This window comes from Nerophis lumbriciformis, linkage group LG21 (assembly GCF_033978685.3).
Source record: "Nerophis lumbriciformis linkage group LG21, RoL_Nlum_v2.1, whole genome shotgun sequence".
Taxonomy (NCBI): domain Eukaryota; kingdom Metazoa; phylum Chordata; class Actinopteri; order Syngnathiformes; family Syngnathidae; genus Nerophis; species Nerophis lumbriciformis.
Genome location: NC_084568.2, coordinates 40,760,734 through 40,785,925, shown reverse-complemented (window position 1 = coordinate 40,785,925; position 25,192 = coordinate 40,760,734). Strand labels below are relative to the sequence as shown.

The 25,192-nt window shown below is 39.6% G+C and overlaps 1 protein-coding gene across 1 annotated transcript in view; it reads right to left on the bottom strand.

The window, feature by feature from the left end:
* top2b (DNA topoisomerase II beta) overlaps positions 1–25,192 on the bottom strand; it is a 124,187-nt gene that overhangs the window by 76,092 nt on the left and 22,903 nt on the right. Inside the window, exons 7-14 of the mRNA XM_061982366.2 lie at positions 23,150–23,362; positions 17,142–17,315; positions 12,018–12,119; positions 11,794–11,931; positions 11,574–11,712; positions 7,135–7,292; positions 6,682–6,807; positions 3,409–3,519 (exon numbers count right to left, since the gene is read on the bottom strand). Of these exons, the coding sequence (XP_061838350.1) occupies positions 3,409–3,519; positions 6,682–6,807; positions 7,135–7,292; positions 11,574–11,712; positions 11,794–11,931; positions 12,018–12,119; positions 17,142–17,315; positions 23,150–23,362 (1,161 nt within the window). The remainder of the gene's footprint in view (positions 1–3,408; positions 3,520–6,681; positions 6,808–7,134; positions 7,293–11,573; positions 11,713–11,793; positions 11,932–12,017; positions 12,120–17,141; positions 17,316–23,149; positions 23,363–25,192) is intronic.

The following is a 25,192-nucleotide window of genomic DNA, read 5'->3' as shown; positions in this document are numbered from 1 at the left end:
TAACGGCTAATGTTGACTCAAGCCACATGAAAACAAACACACACACATTATCTCAACACATAAAGTTATGAGAGTAGAGGAGCCAGAAAGAAAGTCAGTGCAGGGCAAGGCTGAGCAGCAGCGACGCGAGGGGGAGGGGCGGGGGGTAAAGTGTAGGGCAGGCTGTTTGAGAAGATTTAAAATAAAAATAATACCTAATGTATGTACATATACATAGGCTATTATTTATCTTGATTTTTATATTATTTAAGCTATTTATTTTATTTTTTATTGCATATTTAAGTTGATATTTCCATTTTTATATTTTTAAATGGAAGCTACAGAAATTTTAGTTTTAATGTTGGCTTTTCTGGCACTTGGTTTAATATTTGTTTTGTTTTATTTAATGTAGCCTATTTATTTTCTTTTTGTTTGCACATTTACCGTATTTTCCGCACTATTAGCCGCACCTAAAAACCACAAATTTACTCAAAAGCTGACAGTGCGGCTTTTAACCCGGTGCGCTTTATATATGGATAAATATTAAGATTCATTTTCATAAAGTTTCGGTCTCGCAACTTCGGTAAACAGCCGCCATCTTTTTTCCCGGTAGAACAGGAAGCGCTTCTTCTTCTACGCAAGCAACCGCCAAGGTAAGCACCCGCCCCCATAGAACAGGAAGCGCTTCTTCTTCTACTGTAAGCAACCACCCGCCCGCGTAGAAGAAGAAAAAGGGCGCGGATATCACCGTACGTTTCATTTCCTTTGTGTGTTTACATCTGTAAAGACCACAAAATGGCTCCTACAAAGCGACAAGGATCCGGTTCATGAAAAGACGCAATCTCTCCATCCGCACACGGATTACTACCGTATTTCACAGCAACTGATATTCCTGTGAACCGCACTGTGGATACAACGGGAGCACGTACGGTGAATATTCGCACCACAGGGAATGAGAAGTCATCCTTCACTGTGGTTCTAGCTTGCCATGCTAATGGCCAGAAACTTCCACCCATGGTGATATTCAAAAGGAAGACCTTGCCAAAAGAGACCTTTCCAGCCGGCGTCATCATAAAAGCTAACTCGAAGGGATGGATGGATGAAGAAAAGATGAGCGAGTGGTTAAGGTAAGTTTACGCGAAGAGGCCGGGTGGCTTTTTTCACACAGCTCCGTCCATGTTGATATACGACTCCATGCGCACCCACATCACGCTGGTTTTTAATATATTATTCAAGTTTGACTGACCTATCTGTATGTTTTTTTGACATTCCTTTAGCGCAGTTAGATGCGGCTTTTAACACGGGGCGTCTTATAGGTGGACAAAGTTTTGAAATATGCCGTTCATTGAAGGCGCGGCTTATAACCCAGGGTGCCTTATGGTGCGGAAAATACGGTACATAGGCTATTATTTATCTTGATTTTTATATTATTTAAGCTATTTATTTTCTTTTTTATTGCATATTTAAGTTGATATTTCCATTTTTATATTTTTAAATGTAAGCTACAGAAATTTTAGTTTTAATGTTGGCTTTTCTGGCACTTGGTTTAATATTTGTTTTGTTTTATTTAAGGTAGCCTATTTATTTTCTTTTTGTTTGCACATTTAAGTTAATATTTTCTTTGTTATATTTTTAAACGTAGGCTACAGAACATTTAGTTTTTATGTTGGCATTTCTGGCTCTTAATTTATTTGTTTTATTTTGAAGGTATTTATTTTCTTTTTGTTTGCATATTTAAGTTTACATTTTCTTTGCTACAGAACATTTACCGTATTTTCCGCACTATAAGGCGCACCTAAAAACCACAAATTTTCTCAAAAGCTGACAGTGCGCCTTATAACCCGGTGCGCTTTATATATGGATAAATATTAAGATTCATTTTCATAAAGTTTCGGTCTCGTAACTACGGTATTCAGCCGCCATCTTTTTTCCCCGTAGAAGAGGAAGCGCTTCTTCTTCTACGCAAGCAACCGCCAAGGTAAGCACCCGCCCCCATAGAACAGGAAGCGCTTCTTCTTCTACTATAAGCAACCACCCGCCCGCGTAGAAGAAGAAGAAGCGCGCGGATATTATGTTTCATTTCCTTTGTGTGTTTACATCTGTAAAGACCACAAAATGGCTCCTACTAAGCGACAGGGATCCGGTTCATGAAAAGACGCAATCTCTCCATCCGCACACGGACTACTATTTCACAGCAACTGCCTAAAGACTTTCAAGAAAAGCTGGCTACTTTCCGTGCATATTGTAAAAACAAGATAGCTGAAAAAAAGATCCGGCCAGAGAACATTATCAACATGGACGAGGTTCCACTGACTTTTGATATTCCTGTGAACCGCACTGTGGATACAACGAGAGCACGTACGGTGAATATTCGCACCACAGGGAATGAGAAGTCATCCTTCACTGTGGTTCTAGCTTGCCATGCTAATGGCCAGAAACTTCCACCCATGGTGATATTCAAAAGGAAGACCTTGCCAAAAGAGACCTTTCCAGCCGGCGTCATCATAAAAGCTAACTCGAAGGGATGGATGAAGAAAAGATGAGCGAGTGGTTAAGGTAAGTTTAAGTTTAAGTCCATGTTGATATACGATTCCATGCGCGCCCACATCACGCTGGTTTTAATATATTATTAAAGTTTGACTGACCTATTTGACTGTTTTTTTGACATTCCTTTAGCGCAGTTAGATGCGGCTTACAACACGGGGCGGCTTATAGGTGGACAAAGTTTTGAAATATGCCGTTCATTGAAGGCGCGGCTTATAACCCAGGGCGCCTTATGGTGCGGAAAATACGGTAGTTTTTATGTTGGCATTTGTTAAGGGTTTCTTAATTTAATATTTGTTTTTGCACTAAACAAACGAGGCCTATTTATTTAACTGTTGATTGCAAGCATTTTAGTAGGCTATAACTATTTTTTTTATTTCCCACTTTTATTTATTTCTTATTTTCATTTCAGTGCAATAAAACATATTTAACAACAGGACTCGCGAACCTACTGACACAGAGAACTGACTGTGTCGTGGAGGAGGACGTCACATTGAGGCTCTCGTTCAGTCACTGTGCGTGTCGTTCATTGGGTGCTGAGGGCTTGTGTCGTTCACGAACTGACACACACCGAGATCTGCCGCTGGGGAAGCTGTTACTGACTGACTCATGATTCGCCGACCTGCCCACAGAACTGCTGCTGCAGAAGTGATTCGGTGAACGAATTTTTTGAACGAATCAATTTAAGGAACTGATTCTGGTGATTCAGTACAGTCAAAAGAACTGCCGATCCCATCACTACTGACAACTCGTGTTGCTGAGGCTCATAAACTACATGTATTTTCGCAACCTACGGCATAACAATGAGCCGAGACTGCCAGTATCTCAAAAAACACTGGTAAGCTGAGGTACCACTGGACTGTCCGATATTTTCATTTGACTTACTTTGACAATGGGTGTGATGAATTCCTCCAGGAATGTGTGTTTAAGCAAGGACGGCCAGTTGTGATGGAAGAAGTTGATGAGTAGACCTTTAATATGAGACCCATCTTGATCCTAGGATGAAAAAACAAAAAGGTGAGAAGTCAGCGTGTGCAGGTGCTATCTCAGGACCCTTATGTTCATCAAATCCACAATTGCTCAGCTTTTTCACTCCCATCACGCTCTTACAGAACCTGAATTGGTCTACATCAGTGTTTTTCAACCTTTTTTTGAGCCAAGGCACATTTTTTGCGTTGAAAAAATGCGGAGACACACCACCAGCACAATTCATTAAAAAAAGGAAACTCAGTTGACAGTAAAAAGTCGTTGTCGCAATTGTTGGATATGACTTTAAACAATAACCATCACTATAGCTCTTGTCTCAAGGTAGGTGTACTGTCACCACCTGTCACATCACACCCTGACTTATTTGGACTTTTTTGCTGTTGTCCTGTGTGTAGTGTTCTACTTCTTGTCTTGCGCTCCTATTTTGGTGGCTTTTTCTCTTTTTTTGGTATTTTCCTGTAGCAGTTTCATGTCTTCCTTGACCGCTATTCCCCACACCTGCTTCGTTTTAGCAATCAAGAATATTTCAGTTGTTTTTATCCTTCTTTGTGCACTGCAAAAACGGAAATCTAAGTAAGATGAAATATCTCAAATAAAGGTGATATTTGCTTATTTTCTGTCTGATAAGATAATTCTTCTCACTAAGCAGATTTTATGTTACAGTGTTTTGGTCCTAAATGATCTCAGTAAGATATTGCAGCTTGTTGCTGAGATTTTATGACCTATATTGAGTAAAACATGCTTGAAACTAGAATATCAAGTGTTGCAAAGCTGTGTCTTTTGATTGATTGATTGAAACTTGTATTAGTAGATTGCACAGTACAGTACATATTCCGTACAATTGACCACTAAATGGTAACACCCCAATAAGTTTTTCAACTTGTTTAAGTCGGGGTCCACGTTAATCAATTCATGTCATTAACACTCACAAGTAAAAACTACTTTTTTTAAAGTAATAATTTCTTACTTCAAGCATGAGAAAAAAATAATGATGCCGAGCGCATATCATTATGTCAAGATAATGGCACTAACATTTACTTAATTTAAGATTATTTTTCAACATATTGAGCAAAAAGGTCTCTTTTTTTTCTACCAAGAAAAGTGCACTTGTTATTAGTGAGAATATACCGTATTTTCCGCACTATTAGCCGCACCTAAAAACCACAAATTTACTCAAAAGCTGACAGTGCGGCTTTTAACCCGGTGCGCTTTATATATGGATTAATATTACGATTCATTTTCATAAAGTTTCGATCTCGCAACTTCGGTAAACAGCCGCCATCTTTTTTCCCGGTAGAACAGGAAGCGCTTCTTCTTCTACGCAAGCAACCGCCAAGGTAAGCACCCGCCCCCATAGAACAGGAAGCGCTTCTTCTTCTACTGTAAGCAACCACCCGCCCGCGTAGAAGAAGAAAAAGCGCGCGGATATACCGTACGTTTCATTTCCTTTGTGTGTTTACATCTGTAAAGACCACAAAATGGCTCCTACTAAGCGTCAGGGATCCGGTTCATGAAAAGACGCAATCTCTCCATCCGCACACGGATTACTATTTCACAGCAACTGATATTCCTGTGAACCGCACTGTGGATACAACGGGAGCACGTACGGTGAATATTCGCACCACAGGGAATGAGAAGTCATCCTTCACTGTGGTTCTAGCTTGCCATGCTAATGGCCAGAAACTTCCACCCATGGTGATATTCAAAAGGAAGACCTTGCCAAAAGAGACCTTTCCAGCCGGCGTCATCATAAAAGCTAACTCGAAGGGATGGATGGAGAAAAGATGAGCGAGTGGTTAAGGTAAGTTTAAGTTTACGCGAAGAGGCCGGGTGGCTTTTTTCACGCAGCTCTGTCCATGTTGATATACGTATGTTTGTGATTGCACATTTGCGTACATTTTGGGAGTGAACAGAGTTGTTAGAACGCTGGTTTTTAATATATTATTAAAGTTTGACTGACCTATCTGACTGTTTTTTTGACATTCCTTTAGCGCAGTTAGATGCGGCTTACAACACCGGGCGGCTTATAGGTGGACAAAGTTTTGAAATATGCCGTTCATTGAAGGCGCGGCTTTTAACCCAGGGCGCCTTATGGTGCGGAAAATACGGTACTTATTTTAAGGTATTTTTGGGGTTCATTGAGGTTAGCTAATTTTACTTGTTTTGGAAAGTCTTGACAAGCCGAATTTTCTTGTTCTATTGGCAGATAATTTTGCTTAGTTTAAATAAAATACCCCTAATTTTTGTATATATTTTTTTCTTGTTTTTGAACACTGACTTTTTGCAGTGTAAGGACATTGTTGATTGTCATGTCATGTTCGGATGTACATTGTGGACGCCGTCTTTGCTCCACAGTAAGTCTTTGCTGTCGTCCAGCATTCTGTTTTTGTTTACTTTGTAGCCAGTTCAGTTGTAGTTTCGTTCTGCATAGCCTTCCCTAAGCTTCAATGCCTTTTCTTAGGGACACTCACCTTTTGTTTATTTTTGGTTTAAGCATTAGACACCTTTTTACCTGCACACTGCCTCCCGCATTCCGACATCTACAAAGCAATTAGCTACCGGCTGCCACCTACTGATATAGAAGAGTATTACACGGTTACTCTGCCGAGTTCAAGACAGCACCGACACTCAACAATAACACATCATTTGCAGACTATAATTACTGGTTTGCAAAAAATATTTTTAACCCAAATAGGTGAAATTAGATAATCTCCCACGACACACCAGACTGTATCTCACAGCCGCGGCACACTAGTATGTATGACCACTCAACAATAGAGCAAGTGTCATCGTAGAAATATCTTAACAGTACTTCATATTCAGTGTCTGATGAGGAACTAAAACTCAGACTTGATCTTTACTTTAGAATAAAGTCCTGACTGTCATTTAAGGCCAAAAAAAGATGTGGAACAGCAATCAAACTGCATGTTGGAGAGCTGCTTTGATTATTTTGAAATCTCTGTGAAAGGATTCCTTTGGTGCTGATGTTTCATATGTCTGCAAGTGTAACTAGTCCCTGTCTGTGACATGTTAGATGTTGTGCTGCTGCCACTCATCCAGGTCGCTAACATAATATGTCATTCATCTCAGCGAGTTTGTGAACTGGTGAAATAAAATACTAATGTAAGGAGCTAATAGAACAATACATGCAACATCATAAATGACATCCACCTGATCCGTCATGATCATGATCCTGCCATAGCGCAGGCTTCTCAGGGACTCGGAATCTTCATAGCTTTTTTTGTACTGGAGGCCAACAATTTTGATGATGTTATTGATTTCAGCATTTTCCATGATCTGTGAGTAAAAGAAAGGTAGATATTAGGTTTAAATATAAAATCCCCATCAATATCATATTTTAAAAAATCCACACAAATAGCAAGTACAAAGTATTCTTGTAACTGTTATTATTTTAAACCGACTGTTTGCACACACATTTTTTAAAGTGCTGTACAACCCATCAAGTCCTGGTCCACCGTGCTCTTCCTATTATAAACTGTCCACTTCAATCCACATCCACACACATGGCCACCTACTTTTGTCCACATAAAATGTGAGCACTTAAAGGGCTTTTCTATGAAAACTTGTCTTTTTGGTGCAGGTTAGATGTCACCAGATGCATACCTGCTTGTGCGTAGCTTCTCGCACGTTGAGGATCTTTCCTCTCAGTGGGAACACGCCATAGCGATCACGCCCAATGACTCCAAGTCCTGATACAGCCAGAGACTTGGCTGAATCTCCCTCAGTGAGGATAAGCGTGCACTCGGAGGAGTGTTTACCACCTTTCATATTCATGGGAAGAAGACAAAGCCCTTGTTATTTGTTTAGTTGGTATCTTCAGCAATGACTATAATGTGGATATACATATATACATACATCTTACATACATATATACTGTATATATACACACACACACACACACACACACACACACACACACACACACATATATATATATATATATATATATATATATATATATATATATATATATATATATATATATATATATATATATATATATATATATATATATATATATATATATATATACATACACATATTTATATATACACACTAGAGATGCGCGGATAGGCAATTATTTCATCCGCAACCGCATCAGAAAGTCGTCAACCATCCGCCATCCACCCGATCTAACATTTGATCAGAACCGCACCCGCCCATTGTTATATATCTAATATAGACGATGCAAGGCATTAGTGAGGTTATAAAGCTTTTGCCTGTTAAAGAAAGTAGACTGATCCAATGCAGCACAGACATTCGCGTGCCACGCTGTCACGACCCAGACGCACACCAGTGCGCAATCATATGGGAGCCGCGCTGAGCGCACCTCCAAGCGCGTCTCGCTGCCGGCGACGGCCGGGTATATGGGCCCGACGCTCCAGCGCCATCCATTTTCAGGGCTAGTTGATTCGGCAGGTGGGTTGTTACACACTCCTTAGCGGGTTCCGACTTCCATGGCCACCGTCCTAGCTGCTGTCTATATCAACCAGGGTGAGCCCCACCCCTTTCGTGAGCGCACTGCGCGCGGAGTGACCCCTGTTACGCGCCCCCGGCAACAGGGGTGGCGGGCAGGTAAGCTGCTTACCTGCTGCGCGTGACGCCGGCCGCGGCGAAGGCGGACGAGGCGGGGTGTCGGTGCGGTGGTGACCCTGGACGTGCGTCGGGCCCTTCTCGCGGATCGCCTCAGCTACGGCTCCCGGTGGGGCCCTCTCGGGGGAGGGGGCCTCGGTCCCGGACCCCGGCGAGGCGTCAGGGGCCTTCTCCACTCCGTAAAAGTGTCCATCTCTCTTTTTTTTTTCTTCTGTTGTGGCATATGCTGCAGGTGCCTGCTCGTTTTTCGTATGTGGGTAACAACATTTAACTATGTATATATATTTCCCAATTGGTTTAACTGCCACCCGCCTGAATCTATTTAAAATCTAATTTTTTTTAATTTCCACCGCCCGACCCGACCCGACCCGACCCGCGGATAAAATCTAATTTTTTTAAATTTCATCCGCCCGATCCGCGGATAATCCGCGGACTCCGCGGTTGTGCCCGCAAACCGCGCATCTCTAATACACACACACAGAAACATATTTATATATATATATATACATATTTATATACACACACACATATACACACACAAACATATGTATATATATGTATATATATATATATATATATATATATATATATACATACACACACACACACACATATATACATACATTTATACACACACACACACACACACACGCACACACACACACACACACACACACACACACATATATATATACAGTACAGGCCAAAAGTTTGGACACATCTCATTCAATGTGTTTTCTTTATTTTCATGACTATTTACATTGTAGATTGTCACATCAAAACTATGAATGAACACATGTGGAGTTATGTACTTAACAAAAAAAGGTGAAATAACTGAAAACATGTTTTATATTCTAGTTTCTTCAAAATAGCCACCCTTTACTCTGATTAAACAACCTCGCGCCAACCTATCTCTCCGACCTCCTTCAGCCTTACTGCCCCCACCCGATCCTTAAGATCAGCCGATCAGCTGCTGTTGACGGTCCCTGACACAAGGCTGAAGCTTAGAGGTGACAGAGCTTTCGCCGTTGCTGCTCCCAAGCTCTGGAACGACCTACCCCTGAGTGTTAGACAAGCCTCCTCTCTTCCTGTTTTTAAATCTCTCTTAAAAACATACTTTTATTCCATGGCTTTTAACACTGAGTGATATCCATCCTGCAATGGCGCCCCATAATACACCTGCTGTGAACCTGTTTTTATGTTTCTATGTTTTTATTTATTCTATTTTAATTATTTATTTTTTATCGTGTTCTGTTTGTGTTGTGTTGTGTTTGCTCGGTACTCGTTTTATCTTTTAACCTGTTCATTGTACAGCACTTTGGCTACCCCTGTGGTAAATTTTAAATGTGCTTTATAAATAAAGTTGATTTGATTTGATTTGATTACTGCTTTGCACACTCTTGGCATTCTCTTCATGGGCTTTAAGAGGTAGTCGTCACCTGAAATGGTTTTCACCTCACAGGTGTGCTTGAAGCTCATGGAGAGAATGCCAAGAGTGTGCAAAGCCGTAATCAGAGCAAAGGGTGGCTATTTTGAAGAAACTAGAATACAAAACATGTTTTCAGTTATTTCACCTTCAACTCCACATGTGTTCATTCATAGTTTTGATGTGACTATCTACAATGTAAATAGTTATGAAAATAAAGAAAACGCATGGAATGAGGGGAAGTTGTGTCCAAACTTTTGGCCTGTACTGTACATACATATATACATACATACAATATATGTATATATATATACATATATACAGGTAAAAGCCAGTAAATTAGAATATTTTGAAAAACTTGATTTATTTCAGTAATTGCATTCAAAAGGTGTAACTTGTACATTATATTTATTCATTGCACACAGACTGATGCATTCAAATGTTTATTTCATTTAATTTTGATGATTTGAAGTGGCAACAAATGAAAATCTAAAATTCCGTGTGTCACAAAATTAGAATATTACTTAAGGCTAATACAAAAAAGGGATTTTTAGAAATGTTGGCCAACTGAAAAGTATGAAAATGAAAAATATGAGCATGTACAATACTCAATACTTGGTTGGAGCTCCTTTTGCCTCAATTACTGCGTTAATGCGGCGTGGCATGGAGTCGATGAGTTTCTGGCACTGCTCAGGTGTTATGAGAGCCCAGGTTGCTCTGATAGTGGCCTTCAACTCTTCTGCGTTTTTGGGTCTGGCATTCTGCATCTTCCTTTTCACAATACCCCACAGATTTTCTATGGGGCTAAGGTCAGGGGAGTTGGCGGGCCAATTTAGAACAGAAATACCATGGTCCGTAAACCAGGCACGGGTAGATTTTGCGCTGTGTGCAGGCGCCAAGTCCTGTTGGAACTTGAAATCTCCATCTCCATAGAGCAGGTCAGCAGCAGGAAGCATGAAGTGCTCTAAAACTTGCTGGTAGACGGCTGCGTTGACCCTGGATCTCAGGAAACAGAGTGGACCGACACCAGCAGATGACATGGCACCCCAAACCATCATGGTTTGGGTTGGGTTGGTTTGGTTTGCATTTCCTTTGGAAATCGAGGTCCCAGAGTCTGGAGGAAGACAGGAGAGGCACAGGATCCACGTTGCCTGAAGTCTAGTGTAAAGTTTCCAACTCCCCTGACCTTAGCCCCATAGAAAATCTGTGGGGTATTGTGAAAAGGAAGATGCAGAATGCCAGACCCAAAAACGCAGAAGAGTTGAAGGCCACTATCAGAGCAACCTGGGCTCTCATAACACCTGAGCAGTGCCAGAAACTCGTCGACTCCATGCCACGCCGCATTAACGCAGTAATTGAGGCAAAAGGAGCTCCAACCAAGTATTGAGTATTGTACATGCTCATATTTTTCATTTTCATACTTTTCAGTTGGCCAACATTTCTAAAAATCCCTTTTTTGTATTAGCCTTAAGTAATATTCTAATTTTGTGACACACGGAATTTTGGATTTTCATTTGTTGCCACTTCAAATCATCAAAATTAAATGAAATAAACATTTGAATGCATCAGTCTGTGTGCAATGAATAAATATAATGTACAAGTTACACCTTTTGAATGCAATTACTGAAATAAATCAAGTTTTTCAAAATATTCTAATTTACTGGCTTTTACCTGTATATCAACATTATCACAATGAAAGCTGACCTAGAAAGGGAAAGTCAAGTTCTTTGTCAGCTCCACAAACGACAATGCAGTGGTTTAACACCATATGACAGACAATATGTCCACACCAGCACACATCTTTCACAAAGGTCTGTTTTTCTGTGTCATAGTCTCCATGCAAATGCAGATTTTTGTCTTTCAAACAATGTTGTACATTTAACATATCATAAATATGCAAGGTGGGAAAATACCCCTGACAGTCAGTGAATGTGTTTTCATGTGAACTTTTGTAGGGAAATGTGACTTTATGACAACATCAGTGTTGGTGTGGACATGGCCTGTGAGGCAACACTTCACCTACCAGCGTCGTTGGCATCATCTAGCTTGGGAATGCCTTTGATTTTGCTGTGCTTCACTGATGAGCACTTTTTATTCAACTGTATTTGAGCTTTGAACTTCACCCAGTTGAGGATGCTCTCGACAATCCCACAATTGGTTGCCTGTGGATGACAGATGACAGACTTTTGTTGGCTGGCACAGTTTTCATGATGGTGTATGTGAGCAGCTAAAAAAGTCCTTACAGCCTTGACAAACTTGTCGGAGAGAAGGCATTTGGAACCAAAGCTCTTTGTCTGGAGTGTCATGTTTTCTTTGGTCTGGGAGTCAAAGCTTGGATTCTCAATCAGTGCATTCACGAAAACCCAAATATGGTTCTTAACCTACAGCATTCATGACAAGCAGATAAAGAAGTTAGTGACACACAAAGTAATAAATGGAAGGTATCTTAAAATCAGTACAGTTTCACCTGGAAAGGTTTGACGGACACGCCTGCCTTGTTTTTCTTCTTCACCACTTCAATAAGCTTGGACACGATTTGATCCACCACATAGTCAGTGTGCCTGCCGCCCTGAAACATAACTTTGGACTTACAAACATGCTTCCATCTGTATACTTGGGGAAGACGGCAGCTTCAATGTACAAAAGCCAAAACTTGTGAAGTTTTCACCTTGTGTACCGTATTTTCCGCACTATTAGCCGCACCTAAAAACCACAAATTTACTCAAAAGCTGACAGTGCGGCTTATAACCCGGTGCGCTTTATATATGGATTAATATTAAGATTCATTTTCATAAAGTTTCGGTCTCGCAACTACGGTAAACAGCCGCCATCTTTTTTCCCCGTAGAAGAGGAAGTGCTTCTTCTTCTACGCAAGCAACCGCCAAGGTAAGCACCCGCCCCCATAGAACAGGAAGCGCTTCTTCTTCTACTGTAAGCAACCACCCGCCCACGTAGAAGAAGAAGAAGCGCGCGGATATTACGTTTCATTTCCTTTGTGTGTTTACATCTGTAAAGACCACAAAATGGCGACAGGTTTCCGGTTCATGAAAAGACGCAATCTCTCCATCCGCACACGGACTACTATTTCACAGCAACTGCCTAAAGACTTTCAAGAAAAGCTGGCTACTTTCCGTGCATATTGTAAAAACAAGATAGCTGAAAAAAAGATCCGGCCAGAGAACATTATCAACATGGACGAGGTTCCACTGACTTTTGATATTCCTGTGAACCGCACTGTGGATACAACGGGAGCACGTACGGTGAATATTCGCACCACAGGGAATGAGAAGTCATCCTTCACTGTGGTTCTAGCTTGCCATGCTAATGGCCAGAAACTTCCACCCATGGTGATATTCAAAAGGAAGACCTTGCCAAAAGAGACCTTTCCAGCCGGCGTCATCATAAAAGCTAACTCGAAGGGATGGATGAAGAAAAGATGAGCGAGTGGTTAAGGTAAGTTTACGCGAAGAGGCCGGGTGGCTTTTTTCACGCAGCTCCGTCCATGTTGATATACGACTCCATGCGCGCCCACATCACGCTGGTTTTTAATATATTATTAAAGTTTGACTGACCTATTTGACTGTTTTTTTGACATTCCTTTAGCGCAGTTAGATGCGGCTTATAACACGGGGCGGCTTATAGGTGGACAAAGTTTTGAAATATGCCGTTCATTGAAGGCGCGGCTTATAACCCAGGGCGCCTTATGGTGCGGAAAATACGGTAAATGGTAAATAAAAAGAGAATATGATGATTTGTAAATCCTTTTCAACTTATATTCAATTGAATAGACTGCAAAGACAAGATACTTGATGTTCGAAATGAGAAACACATTTTTTTTTGCAAATAATCATTAACTTAGAATTTAATAGCAGCAACTAGAGATGTCCGATAATGGCTTTTTTGCCGATATCCGATATTCCGATATTGTCCAACTCTTAATTACCGATTCTGATATAAACCGATACAGATATATACAGTGTTGGAATTAACACATTATTATGCCTAATTTTGTTGTGATGCCTCGCTGGATGCATTAAACAATGTAACAAGGTTTTCCAAAATAAATCAACTCAAGTTATGGGAAAAAATGCCAACATGGCACTGCCATATTTATTATTGAAGTCACAAAGTGCAGTATTTTTTTTAACATGCCTCAAAACAGCAGCTTGGAATTTGGGACATGCTCTCCCTGAGAGAGCATGAGAAGGTTGAGGTGGGCGGGGTTGGGGTGGGGGGGTGTATATTGTAGCGTCCCGGAAGGGTTAGTGCTGCAAGGGGTTCTGGGTATTTGTTCTGTTGTGTTACGGTGCGGATGTTCTCCTGATATGTGTTTGTCATTCTTGTTTGGTGTGGGTTCACAGTGTGGCGCATATTTGTAACAGTGTTAAAGTTGTTTGTACGGCCACCCTCAGTGTGACCTGTATGGCTGTTGACCAAGTATGAATTGCATTCACTCGTGTGTGTGAAAAGCCGTAGATATTATGTGATTGGGCCGGCACGCAAAGACAGTGCCTGTAAGGTTTATTGGCGCTCTGTACTTCTCCCTCAGTCCGTGTACACAGCGGCATTTTAAAAAGTCATATATTTTACTTTTTGAAACCGATACCGATAATTTTGAAACCGACACCGATAATTTCCGATACAACATTTTAAAGCATTTATCGGCGACATCTCTAGCAGCAACACATTGCAAAAAAGTTGTCACATGGCCTTTCCTTTTAACAACACTCAGTAAAGGTTTGGGAACTGAGGAGACACATTTTTGAAGTGGAATTCTTTCCCATTCTTGCTTGATGTACAGCTTAAGTTGTTCAAACAGTCCGGGGTCTCCTTTGTGGAGTTTTAGGCTTCATAATGTGCCACACATTTTAAATGGGGGACAGGTCTGGACTACATGCAGGCTAGTCTAGTACCCGCACTCTTACTATGAAGCCATGCTGTTTTAACACATGCAGAATGTGGCTTGGCATCATCTTGCTGAAATAAGCAGGGGCGTCCATGAAAAAGACGTTGCTTGGAGGGCAACAAACAATATGTTGCTCCAAAACCTGTATGTACATTAATGGTGCCTTCACAGATGTGTAAGTTACCCATGCCTTGGGCACTAATACACCCCCATACCATCATAGATGCTGGCTTTTTACCGGGGCGTTATAGCTCGGTTGGTAGAGTGGCCGTGCCAGCAACTTGAGTTCCAGGTTCGATCCCCGCTTCCGCCATCCTAGTCACTGCCGTTGTGTCCTTGGGCAAGACACTTTACCCACCTGCTCCCAGTGTCACCCACACTGGTTTAAATGTAACTTAGATATTGGGTTTCACTATGTAAAACGCTTTGAGTCACTAGAGAAAAGTGCTATATAAATATAATTCACTTCACTGATTCACTTTTGAACTTTGCGCCAATAACAGTCCGGATGGTTCTTTTGCTCTTTGGTCCGGAGGACACAACGTCCACAGATTCCAAAAACAATTTGAAATGTGGACTCGTCAGACCACAGAACACTTTTCCACTTTGCATCAGTCCATCTTAGATGAGCTTGGACCCAGTGAAGCTGGCGGCTTTTCTGGGTGTTGTTGATAAATGGCTTTGGCTTTGCATAGTAGAGTTTTAACTTGCACTTACAGATGTAGCGACCAACTGTAGTTACTGACAGTGGTTTTCTGAAGTGTTCCTGAGCCCAGGTGGTGATATCCTTTACACACTGATGTCGGTTTTTGATGCAGTACCGCCTAAGGGATCGAAGGTCTCAGGCATTTAATGTTGGTTTGCGGCCTTGCCGCGTATGTGCAGTGATTTCTCTGGATTCTCTGAACCTTTAGATGATATTACAGACCGTAGATGGTGAAATCCCTAAATTCCTTGCAATAGCTGGTTGACAAATGTAGTTCTTAAATTGTTGGACAATTTGCTCACGCATTTGTGTGGTGACCCTCGCCCCGTCCTTGTTTGTGAATGACTGAGCATTTCATGGAAGCTGCTTTTATACCCAATCATGGCACCCACCTGTTCCCAACTAGCCTGTTCACCTGTGGGATGTTCCAAATAAGTGTTTGAAGAGCATTCCTCAACTTTCTCAGTCTTTTTTGCCACTTGTGCCAGCTTTTTTGAAACATGTTGCAGGCATCAAATTCCAATTGAGCTAATATTTGCAAAAAATAACAACGTTTTCCAGTTTGAACGTTAAATATCCTGTCTCTGCAGTCTATTCAATTGAATGTAGGTTAAAAAGGATGTGTTGAGGTGGCGACTTGTCCAGGGTGTACCCCGCCTTCCGCTCGAATGCAGCTGAGATAGGCTCCAGCACCCCCCGCGACCCCGAAAGGGACAAGCGGTAGAAAATGGATGGATGGATGGATGTATTCTGTTTTTATTTACCATTTACACAACATGCCAACTTCACAGGTTTTGTATGTAAAAAAAATTGTTTAGCCTTTTTAAAGAAAATATGTGCATAATTGCCAATTACATTGATCATGACGTCATTATCATGATGTCATATTAGCCACCCTCGTAGCCATGCCCCCTATGCCACATGTATATTGGCAATCTGCGGGAAAGCCTGGGTACTACAGATGTCCGATAAAATGAAATATCGGAAATTATCGGTATCGGTTCGGAAAATATCGGTATCGGTTTCAAAAAGTAAAATGTATGACTTTTTAAAACGCCGCTGGCTGTGTACACGGACGTAGGGAGAAGGCACTGCCTTTGCGTGCCGGTCCAATTACATAATATCTACGGCTTTTCACACACACAAGTGAATGCAAACGCATACTTGGTCAACAGCCATACAGGTCACACTGAGGGTGGCCGTACAAACAACTTTAACACTGTTACAAATATGCGCCACACTGTGAACCCACACCAAACAAGAATGACAAACACAATTCAGGAGAACATCCGCACCGTAACACAACATAAACACAACATAACAAATACCCAGGACCCCTTGCAGCACTAACTCTTCCGGGGGACGCTACAATATACACCCCCTGCTACCCCCAATACCCCGCCCACCTCAACCTCCTCATGCTCTCAGGGAGAGCATGTCCCAAATTCCAAGCTGCTGTTTTGAGGCATGTTAAAAAAAATACTGCACTTTGTGACTTCAATAATAAATATGGCAGTGAGTTGATTTATTTTGGAAAACCTTGTTACATTGTTTAATGCATCCAGGCATCACAACAAAATTAGGCATCATAATGTGTTAATTCCACGACTGTATGTATCGGTATCGGTTGATATCGGAATCGGTAATTAAGAGTTGGACAATATCGGCAAAAAGCCATTATCGGACATTTCTACTGGGTACCAATCCCTATCAATCCCCATTACGTGTATTGTTAGCTGCCTCTCGCTATCATTTTTTTTTCGCAATTCATAATTTAAAGAAAAGGGAAAGATGTGTGTTCTTGTCTTGACATAGGAATTGAGGATGATGGGCAAAATTCCAAAAAAAGTGCAGTTTTCTTTTAAAGCAGTAGACAAAAAAACTTGTCAGCCACAGAAATGAAACCCACTCAGCAATCTGTGACAAATGGCCAAAGAGAATCATGTGTACATGGAAACAGATGGGCTACGTGCACATACCTTAGTAGTGGCGATGCTGTTGACAAAGCTGATTTGTTGGAATCCTTTCTCGCTCATTGTGAGGCAAACCTCCCATCGCTCGTTGACATGTTCGTGCACCACCTTCAGGGCTACGCCGGTCTCATCCAGTTTGTCTTTCACGTAAAGCTCCACGTAGCTGCGGAAGCCATTAACCTGGAGTGAGCGAAGACAGGTTAGGTTGAAACCTCGACACAGCACCTTGCTACATGCAAATCAGAAGTTTACACAAACACATCAGTGAGATTACTCCAAATGTTTGTAACTTTTCAAACAATGGCATCCTTAACATGGTGGTGTGTAAAAGCAAAGGAAAGAGAAGTTACAGACAAATCTTATACATATAAATATAAATTACATTTGTAAAGTTTGTGAATTACAGGCAATTTAAATACAGTATGTACGACTGTGAATTACAGGCAATTTGAATATGTTCAACCGTGACTTACAGGTCATTTGAATATGTACGACTGTGACTTACAGGTAACTTAAATATATCCGACTGTGACTTACAGGTAACTTAAATATGTACGACTGTGACTTACAGGTAACTTAAATATGTTCGACTGTGACTTACAGGTAACTTAAATATGTTCGACTGTGACTTACAGGTCATTTGAAATTGTACGACTGTGACTTACAGGCAACTTAAATATGTACGACTGTGACTTACAGGCAATTTAAATATGTACGACTGTGACTTACAGGTAATTGTATGTACAACTGTGAATTACTGGCAATTTCAATATGTATGACTGGACTTACAGGTAATTTCAATATGTACGACTGTGAATTACAGGCAATTTAAATATGTACGACTGTGACTTACAGGTAATTTCAATATGTACGACTGTGAATTACAGGTAACTTAAATATGTACGACTGTGACTTACAGGTAACTTAAATATGTTCGACTGTGACTTACAGGTAATTTGAAATTGTACGACTGTGACTTACAGGTAACTTAAATATGTACGACTGTGACTTACAGGTAATTTAAATATATACGACTGTGACTTACAGGTAATTTAAATATGTACGACTGTGACTTACAGGTAATTTTATGTACAACTGTGAATTACTGGCAATTTCAATATGTACGACTGTGATTTACAGGTAATTTCAATATGTACGACTGTGACTTCCAGGTAACTTAAATATGTTCGACTGTGACTTACAGGTCATTTGAAATTGTACGACTGTGACTTACAGGCAACTTAAATATGTACGACTGTGACTTACAGGCAATTTAAATATGTACGACTGTGACTTACAGGTAATTGTATGTACAACTGTGAATTACTGGCAATTTCAATATGTATGACTGGACTTACAGGTAATTTCAATATGTACGACTGTGAATTACAGGCAATTTAAATATGTACGACTGTGACTTACAGGTAATTTCAATATGTACGACTGTGAATTACAGGTAACTTAAATATGTACGACTGTGACTTACAGGTAACTTAAATATGTTCGACTGTGACTTACAGGTAATTTGAAATTGTACGACTGTGACTTACAGGTAACTTAAATATGTACGACTGTGACTTACAGGTAATTTAAATATATACGACTGTGACTTACAGGTAATTTAAATATGTACGACTGTGACTTACAGGTAATTTTATGTACAACTGTGAATTACTGGCAATTTCAATATGTACGACTGTGATTTACAGGTAATTTCAATATGTACGACTGTGACTTCCAGGTAACTTAAATATGTTCGACTGTGACTTACAGGTCATTTGAAATTGTACGACTGTGACTTACAGGTAACTTAAATATGTACAACTGTGACTTACAGGTCATTTAAATATGTACGACTGTGACTTACAGGTAATTTAGATATGTGCGACTGTGACTTACAGGTAATTTAAATATGTACGACTGTGATTTACAGGCAACTTAAATATGTACGACTGTGACTTACAGGTAATTTAAATATGTGCGACTGTGACTTACAGGTAATTTAAATATGTACGACTGTGATTTACAGGCAATTTAAATATGTACGACTGTGACTTACAGGTAATTTTATGTACAACTGTGAATTACTGGCAATTTCAATATGTATGACTGTGACTTACAGGTACTTTCAATATGTACGACTGTGACTTACAGGCAATTTGAATATGTACGACTGTGAATTACAGGTAATTTAAATATGTGCGACTGTGACTTACAGGTAATTTAAATATGTACGACTGTGATTTACAGGCAATTTAAATATGTACGACTGTGACTTACAGGTAATTTTATGTACAACTGTGAATTACTGGCAATTTCAAATTGTATGACTGTGACTTACAGGTACTTTCAATATGTACGACTGTGACTTACAGGCAATTTGAATATGTACGACTGTGAATTACAGGTAATTTAAATATGTACGACTGTGACTTACAGGTAATTTGAATATGTATGACTGACTTACATATGTACGACTGTGACTTACAGGCGATTCAAATATGCTCGACTGTGATTTACAGGCAATTTAAATATGTACGACTGTGACTTATAGGCAATTTAAATATGTACGACTGTGACTTATAGGCAATTTAAATATGTACGACTGTGACTTACAGGTAATTTTATGTACAACTGTGAATTACTGGCAATGTCAATATGTACGACTGTGACTTACAGGTAATTTCAATATGTACGACTGTGAATTACAGGTAATTTGAATATGTACGACTGTGAATTACAGGCAATTTAAATATGTACGACTGTGACTTACAGGTAATTTCAATATGTACGACTGTGAATTACACGTAATTTCAATATGTACGACTGTGATTTACAGGTAATTTCAATATGTACGACTGTGAATTACACGTAATTTCAATATGTACGACTGTGACTTACAGGTAATTTCAATATGTACGACTGTGAATTACAGGCAATTTCAATATGTACGACTGTGAATTACAGGTCATTTAAATATGTACGACTGTGACTTACAGGTAATTTAAATATGTACTACCGTGATTTACAGGCAACTTAAATATGTACGACTGTGATTTACAGGCAACTTAAATATGTACGACTGTGACTTACAGGTAATTTTATGTACAACTGTGAATTACAGGTAATTTCAATATGTACGACTGTGAATTACAGGTAATTTCAATATGTACGACTGTGAATTACAGGCAATTTAAATGTGTACGACTGTGACTTACAGGTAATTTCAATATGTACGACTGTGACTTACAGGTAACTTAAATATGTACGACTGTGACTTACAGGTAATTTAAATATGTTCGACTGTGACTTACAGGTCATTTAAATATGTACGATTGTGATTTACAGGCAACTTAAATATGTATGACTGTGACTTACAGGCAATTTAAATATGTATGACTGTGACTTACAGGCAATTTAAATATGTACGACTGTGAATTACAGGTAATTTCAATATGTACGACTGTGAATTACAGACAATTTAAATATGTACGACTGTGACTTACAGGTAATTTCAATATGTACGACTGTGAATTACAGGTAATTTCAATATGTACGACTGTGATTTAAAGGTAATTTCAATATAAACGACTGTGAATTACAGGTACTTTCAATATGTACGACTGTGACTTACAGGCAATTTGAATATGTACGACTGTGAATTACAGGTCATTTAAATATGTACGACTGTGACTTACAGGTAATTTGAATATGTATGACTGACTTACATATGTACGACTGTGACTTACAGGCGATTCAAATATGCTCGACTGTGATTTACAGGCAATTTAAATATGTACGACTGTGACTGACTTATAGGCAATTTAAATAAGTACGACTGTGACTTATCGGCAATTCAAATATGCTTGACTGTGACTTACAGGCAATTTAAATATGTACGACTGTGACTTACAGATAATTTCAATATGTACGACTGTGAATTACAGGTAATTTCAATATGTACGACTGTGATTTAAAGGTAATTTCAATATAAACGACTGTGAATTACAGGTACTTTCAATATGTACGACTGTGACTTACAGGCAATTTGAATATGTACGACTGTGAATTACAGGTAATTTAAATATGTACGACTGTGACTTACAGGTAATTTGAATATGTATGACTGACTTACATATGTACGACTGTGACTTACAGGCGATTCAAATATGCTCGACTGTGATTTACAGGCAATTTAAATATGTACGACTGTGACTTATAGGCAATTTAAATATGTACGACTGTGACTTATAGGCAATTTAAATATGTACGACTGTGACTTACAGGTAATTTTATGTACAACTGTGAATTACTGGCAATGTCAATATGTACGACTGTGACTTACAGGTAATTTCAATATGTACGACTGTGAATTACAGGTAATTTGAATATGTACGACTGTGAATTACAGGCAATTTAAATATGTACGACTGACTTACAGGTAATTTCAATATGTACGACTGTGAATTACACGTAATTTCAATATGTAGGACTGTGATTTACAGGTAATTTCAATATGTACGACTGTGAATTACACGTAATTTCAATATGTACGACTGTGACTTACAGGTAATTTCAATATGTACGACTGTGAATTACAGGCAATTTCAATATGTACGACTGTGAATTACAGGTCATTTAAATATGTACGACTGTGACTTACAGGTAATTTAAATATGTACTACTGTTATTTACAGGCAACTTAAATATGTACGACTGTGATTTACAGGCAACTTAAATATGTACGACTGTGACTTACAGGTAATTTTATGTACAACTGTGAATTACAGGTAATTTCAATATGTACGACTGTGAATTACAGGTAATTTCAATATGTACGACTGTGAATTACAGGCAATTTAAATATGTACGACTGTGACTTACAGGTAATTTCAATATGTACGACTGTGACTTACAGGTAACTTAAATATGTACGACTGTGACTTACAGGTCATTTAAATATGTTCGACTGTGACTTACAGGTCATTTAAATATGTACGACTGTGATTTACAGGCAACTTAAATATGTATGACTGTGACTTACAGGCAATTTAAATATGTATGACTGTGACTTACAGGCAATTTAAATATGTACGACTGTGAATTACAGGTAATTTCAATATGTACGACTGTGAATTACAGACAATTTAAATATGTACGACTGTGACTTACAGGTAATTTCAATATGTACGACTGTGAATTACAGGTAATTTCAATATGTACGACTGTGATTTAAAGGTAATTTCAATATAAACGACTGTGAATTACAGGTACTTTCAATATGTACGACTGTGACTTACAGGCAATTTGAATATGTACGACTGTGAATTACAGGTCATTTAAATATGTACGACTGTGACTTACAGGTAATTTGAATATGTATGACTGACTTACATATGTACGACTGTGACTTACAGGCGATTCAAATATGCTCGACTGTGATTTACAGGCAATTTAAATATGTACGACTGTGACTGACTTATAGGCAATTTAAATAAGTACGACTGTGACTTATCGGCAATTCAAATATGCTTGACTGTGACTTACAGGCAATTTAAATATGTACGACTGTGACTTACAGGTAATTTCAATATGTACGACTGTGAATTACAGGTAATTTCAATATGTACGACTGTGATTTAAAGGTAATTTCAATATAAACGACTGTGAATTACAGGTACTTTCAATATGTACGACTGTGACTTACAGGCAATTTGAATATGTACGACTGTGAATTACAGGTAATTTAAATATGTACGACTGTGACTTACAGGTAATTTGAATATGTATGACTGACTTACATATGTACGACTGTGACTTACAGGCGATTCAAATATGCTCGACTGTGATTTAGAGGCAATTTAAATATGTACGACTGTGACTTATAGGCAATTTAAATAAGTACGACTGTGACTTATCAGCAATTCAAATATGCTCGACTGTGACTTACAGGCAATTTAAATATGTACGACTGTGACTTACAGACAATTCAAATATGTTCGACTGTGACTTACAGGCAACTTTTTCCCATTCAAGGTGACTTTAACGCCTTTGCAGGAGCCAGCCACATCGTATGCTCTGCGAGTAAGAAGTGCCACTATATCCTTGTCCAGTTTCTCCATCTTGAACTTGGACAAGTCTGGCTGGAACGTCACGCAGGTGAAGTCATCGCCATCGAAAAACTTGATCTTGGGCTCGGAGGATTTGCTCATGTTGTTCTGCCACGTCTTGTACAGCACATGTAACACACACAATCATCACTGTAGGACTTTTCGTTAGCGCTCATGCTATGGACAGTGCAGACAACTGATCAGCACACACTTTTTCTACTACCTTTATTATAAGGTAAGAAAAATATCCAGAATAATAAATGTTAAGTATGTAGTAATGTAGTCATAGTACTTGTAGCAGTTTCTAGTACGTGTGGTAGTGAATTGTAGTTCCTTGCCGTTCTAGTTTCTATTCCATAGAGGTTTGAATTAAGTGTTTGTGTGACAGGTGTATTTTGTACACTTGAGTCTGCTCTACTAAGATTCAAATAATAAGTACTAAATAGTGTGTGCAAAGTAGGGATGTCCCGATCCGATATTTGGATCGGATCGGCCGCCGATATTTGCCAAAAAATGCGTTTCGGCAAGGCATGGGAAAATGCCGATCCTGATCCAGTTTATTAAAAAAAACTCCGATCCGTGTTTTCCAACGCACAGATTTAAATAATACATTCCATTTTTCTGCTGCTCCCTATTTCCGTTCCGCATTTTCCAGCACACCTTCAACACATCCACAGGTCTGTGGATTCTCACGCAGTTGCTTTTAGCTGCTGGCATTGCACTACAGGCTCTTCTCACTCCTTCTTCTGTCTCCTTCTCACATGAAGTGCTCTAAAACTTGCTGGTAGACGGCTGCGTTGACCCTGGATCTCAGGAAACAGAGTGGACCGACACCAGCAGATGACATGGCACCCCAAACCATCACCCAACCATGCAAATTTTGCATTTCCTTTGGAAATCGAGGTCCCAGAGTCTGGAGGAAGACAGGAGAGGCACAGGATCCACGTTGCCTGAAGTCTAGTGTAAAGTTTCCACCATCAGTGATGGTTTGGGGTGCCATGTCATCTGCTGGTGTCGGTCCACTCTGTTTCCTGAGATCCAGGGTCAACGCAGCCGTCTACCAGCAAGTTTTAGAGCACTTCATGCTTCCTGCTGCTGACCTGCTCTATGGAGATGGAGATTTCAAGTTCCAACAGGACTTGGCGCCTGCACACAGCGCAAAATCTACCCGTGCCTGGTTTACGGACCATGGTATTTCTGTTCTAAATTGGCCCGCCAACTCCCCTGACCTTAGCCCCATAGAAAATCTGTGGGGTATTGTGAAAAGGAAGATGCAGAATGCCAGACCCCAAAACGCAGAAGAGTTGAAGGCCACTATCAGAGCAACCTGGGCTCTCATAACACCTGAGCAGTGCCAGAAACTCATCGACTCCATGCCACGCCGCATTAACGCAGTAATTGAGGCAAAAGGAGCTCCAACCAAGTATTGAGTATTGTACATGCTCATATTTTTCATTTTCATACTTTTCAGTTGGCCAACATTTCTAAAAATCCCTTTTTTGTATTAGCCTTAAGTAATATTCTAATTTTGTGACACACGGAATTTTGGATTTTCATTTGTTGCCACTTCAAATCATCAAAATTAAATGAAATAAACATTTGAATGCATCAGTCTGTGTGCAATGAATAAATATAATGTACAAGTTACACCTTTTGAATGCAATTACTGAAATAAATCAAGTTTTTCAAAATATTCTAATTTACTGGCTTTTACCTGTATATCGTGAATCGCAATATGGCCTTAAAATATCGCAATATTAAAAAAAGGCCATATCGCCCAGCCCTAGTTCAATGATGCCATTTCTGTTTGTCATGTATAATTTTGTCTATTTTGTGTTTATCCTTGAATAAACAGGTCAGTTTCTTGTTACCAACCATTGTGTATTATTCAAACTCCCCTAATTCAGCTGGCTAGTTGTTATCAAGAGTACTAAAACCCTTTTCAAC